This window comes from Camellia sinensis, chromosome 8 (genome assembly GCF_055761805.1).
Source record: "Camellia sinensis isolate YWXY chromosome 8, ASM5576180v1, whole genome shotgun sequence".
NCBI lineage: Eukaryota > Viridiplantae > Streptophyta > Magnoliopsida > Ericales > Theaceae > Camellia > Camellia sinensis.
In genome coordinates, this window is record NC_138968.1 from 80,210,545 (window position 1) to 80,214,760 (window position 4,216).

Here is a 4,216-nt window from a genome sequence, read left to right on the forward strand (position 1 = left end):
ATATGGGCCGGAGAGTGACTTTTATAAAGCCTTCCTTGCGGATCCATGTAGTATCGCATGGCTTTGTTTCACAGCTTGTGTGCTTCTTTCTTGTTCTCCGGGATCTGTTCAGAAGATAGGAATGCAACAATGGGATCCATCCAACTTGGTGCAGATTCTACAACGTTGATTTGAACTTCTTCCGGAGGGCCAATGCTTGGCTTTGGGATGAATCCTACTTCAATGGTCCATTTCACCTCTGAATTGATTGTGGAGGCTAGGCAAGCCAAGGCGTCTGCATGGGTGTTCTGATCACGTGTTATCTGGTTCAACTCATGATGGTCAAATTTTGCCAACAAGGAATTGGCCGTTTTCATATAGGCCGCCATATGGTCGTTTCTTGCCGCGTATTCCCCCTTTAGCTGGTTGATCACCAGTTTTGAGTCGCAAAATACAAGCAGATGACGAGCACCCAGAATATGCGCGTTCCGCAAACCGGCTAAAAGGGCTTCCTATTCGGCTTCGTTATTTGATGCTTCGAAGCCGAGCTTGACGGCCTACTCAATTATTGCGCCATCGGGGGTCATGATTACAACTCCAGCTCCACTGCCCCATTTATTGGACGATCCATCACAATACAACTGTCAGATGTCCCCAACATAAATCCTCCAGTTCGGCTTCGGTCAAATTTCATCTGACTTGAAGTCGGCGACAAAGTCGGCAAGCACCTGTCCGTTGATTGAGGTTCTGGGTAGAAATTGAATATCGTACTGGCCAAGTTCTAGAGCCCACTTTAAAACAGGTCGAGATGCCCCTGGAAGTAATGCATGAGCTTCCTTGCCGCCATAACTAGGGCTAGGAGAGCTTTTCCAGCGGAAGGTAGCGTGTTTCGGTGTCAACCATTGCCTTGCTCACATAATATACTGGCCGCTGCTCCCCCATCTCTTCATTTATCAATACGGCGCTGACGGCTCGGTCAGAAACGGCCAGGTACAAAATGAGCAGATCGCCAGCAGAGGGTGTTATCAGGAGTGGTACTGAGCAGAGGTAGGTCTTCAAGCCGTTGAAAGCAGCTTCACACTCAGCGAACCATTCGAACTCCTTGCCCTATCGTAGTGTATGAAAGAATTTTCAGCAGCGATCTGTGGATCGGCTTATAAACCTGTTGAGTGCGGCAGCCATCCCTATCAACTTTTGAACCTCCTTTACTGAACGAGGGGAGCTGAGCTCCAGGATTGCTGTGATTTGCCTTGGGTTGGCTTCGATTCCTCTGTGGTTGACAATGTAGCCCAAAAATTTGCCAGAGCCGATACCAAACGCACATTTGGAAGCGTTCAACTTCATTCCATATTTGTGTAGGATAGCGAATGTCTCTTCCAGATCAACTATATGATTCTACTCTTCTTTGGATTTGACCACCATATCGTCAATGTACACTTTCATAGTTTTGCTGAGTTTCTCCTTGAACATGGTGGTGACCAGTCTCTGGTAGGTTGCCCCCACATTCTTCAACCCAAAAGGCATTACCTTATAGCAATAGGTTCCTCTTGGGGTGAGGAATGCAGTTTTCTCTTGGTCCTCCGGATGCATAGCGATTTGATGATAACCTCTATAGGCATCAAGGAAGCTCATACGCTGATGGCGCGCCGTAGCATCTACAAGCTGGTCTATCCTGGGAAAAGGAAAACAATCCTTTGGGCAGGCTTTGTTTAGATCCGTGAAATTGACGCAGACTCACCAAGTCCCATTTTTCTTCTTCACAACCACTGTATTAGAGAGCCATGTAGGGTAGGTCATTTCCCTAATTGCTCCGGCGTCAAGCAACCTGTCAACCTCCTCAACAACGGCGGCAGTGTGCCCTGTAGCTGACCGCCGGCTTTTCTGAATGATCAGCTTACACTCAGGATCGACATTCAAATGGTGCTGTGAAACTGACGGATCTATACCCGGCATCTCGTACGGAGTCCATGCAAAGATATCGAGGTTGCTGAGCAGGAAAGATATTAGCTGCCGTTTGTCGGCCTAATTCAAGGAGGCGCCGACCATGAAGAACTTGTTGGGGCTTCCATCGATTTGAACTCGTTCTAAGTCTTTCGTTGCCATTTCATTTGGAGGCCGCCCAACATCATTGAGGCTTTCTCAATCCGGAAACTCAATAGAATTCACCTGTAGTTCCTTTGGCGTTTTCTCAGCAAGGAGATAGCATGCTTGTGCGGATTTCTAGGAGCCACGGATTTGCTCAATACCGTGTTCTGTCAGAAAGCGGAGCAACTGATGATAGGTGCTAGGGACGGCTCGCATAGTATGCAACCAGGATCGCCCCATGACGAGATTATACGGTGACGGTAGCTTGACGACCAAGAATCCCACATCCACTATTCGGGTACCTGCTCGTACGGGCAGTCTGATTTTCCCTAACAGGTACTCTGGATTGGCATTGAAGCCGAATAGGGGGTAAGAGGCTGGAGAGAGAACGGATTCGGAGAAGCCAAGTTTGGTGAATGTCTTGTAGTACATAATCTCCAATGTGCTCCTCAGATCAATGAGTACGCGCTCAACGGTGAATCGGTTTATGCGTAGCTCAATTACCAAGGGATCAATGTGGAGCACTGTTACTCTAGCCAAATCTAAATCATCGAAAGTAATAACCTCGGCTTCGTAGGGCCGTTTAGCCGGAGTGAGTTGCTCTTGAGGATTAGACTTTGACTGAATTGCGTGCACCGCCGATGACATTGGCAGGCTGTATATCATGTGGATCACGCAGAGCGAACGTGAATCCTGTGTCAAGGCTATTGCTTTGGTTGGGTTGCCTTTTCGATCGTACTGTTGTAGCCGGCCATCTTGTACCAATTTACCGTCGTACAGGGTGTATGACAGTGCTTTGAGTGTCTTGGGTAGCACTACCTTTACGATCCGTCGTAGAAAAGGATCGTCTTGATCGTCATCCGAGCTGTTTCTTCTTCGCTTACGCCTTGTACGGGGACTCTCTTCAGAAGAACTGGCAATTTCAGATCGTCTCTTCTTCTTGAGCTCCGAGGATAATGGGTCAAAGTTGCTATCAGTATCTTGTTGTCGGGCTCGAGATCGTCGACCAGCTGCCCTCACGGGTCATTCCGGGCCTTGGACTTCGCCACCGCCAAGGCCAAATCCTATCGGAGATGTTCATTCTCTGCAATCATGTTCTCCAATCTTTGTTCGTTTTGCTTTGCTTGTTCCAGGATCGCTTGCATTGCGTCGTGCTCTGAAGTCGAGGGTAAGGCAAAATTCAAGGCAAGTCTTGCGGTGAAAGTCTTTGTTCCAAGCATGGTTGTGGAGTGGTTGCATCTTGCGGTATAGGGTCGACAGTGACTGTCAGAGGATCTTCCGTCACGCTCGCCATGGATGTGCTTGAGTATTCCCATAGACGGCGCCAATTGTGGAGATATGGTTTGGAAATACTCTTCTAATCCTGGGAACGCTCGTGATCCTTTTTTGGTCACCTAAAAAGTAATAAACACTCCGGTCGAGGGTGCCGGAATTAGCACTCCGACGAACAAGTCAATAGCCACACTCAGGAATGCTTGTATGCTAAGTTAAGCACTATGATTCTCACATACCTCTTTCTAACTGATGTTCTTCTATTTATATGTTTTCTTCCATGGGCCTCGGGATTAGGTCCATTTCCAACTCATATTCGACACATCTTATAATAGACCGACCCTCACTCGGCCCCTTGCCTAATCGGCTATTTGGCCGAATAGGGTTGGATTTGAACTGGCGAGCCAATTGCCGAGTGCTTCGAATCTCAACTCTGCGAGATTCGACTATCCGGAATCTCTACAACTCCCTCTTCTCGGCCCCTACAGAAGACATGGGAAAAATAGATCAGATGAATAAGAAATGCAACAGTGAACAGAATATAAAGCATATCAGAAAAGTGAGTGTAGGGTATACCTTCCAAACCCTTCAGTAGCCACCAAGTGAATCTTCCTTGTGGCAGGAGACAGAACTCGTGTAGCAATATAAGGTGGCCAGGCCAGCACCACCCCAGTCGTACTCCACCACCCAAGGAAGGTGTACCAGTGCCCCTAGAATGTATAATCCCACAGTATTTTCCCTGTTTGTGAACGAGAAGATATATGATGAAGTTGCGGGTGTACTGGGAAAACTCATTTGCATTAGCTGGCTGAGTGCTCGAAAAATGCTCTAAGAACCAACTATAGCACACTATCTATGGCTGGTGGTGTCTGGGATCACC

At 47.8% G+C, this 4,216-nt stretch overlaps 1 protein-coding gene across 1 annotated transcript; it reads right to left on the reverse strand.

Moving 5' to 3' along the window:
* Nucleotides 1-2,199: 2,199 nt before the first annotated feature.
* Nucleotides 2,200-2,730, reverse strand: LOC145797856 (uncharacterized). The gene has a single exon (XM_082885286.1). The coding sequence runs from the start codon at nt 2,728-2,730 to the stop codon at nt 2,200-2,202; it is 531 nt and encodes a 176-aa protein (XP_082741412.1).
* Between the last annotated feature and the right edge of the window lie 1,486 nt (nt 2,731-4,216).

Excerpts from the sequence above, each read along its gene's own strand:
- LOC145797856 (XM_082885286.1), bottom strand. The coding sequence starts at position 2,730 with ATGATATACAGCCTGCCAATGTCATCGGCGGTGCACGCAATTCAGTCA.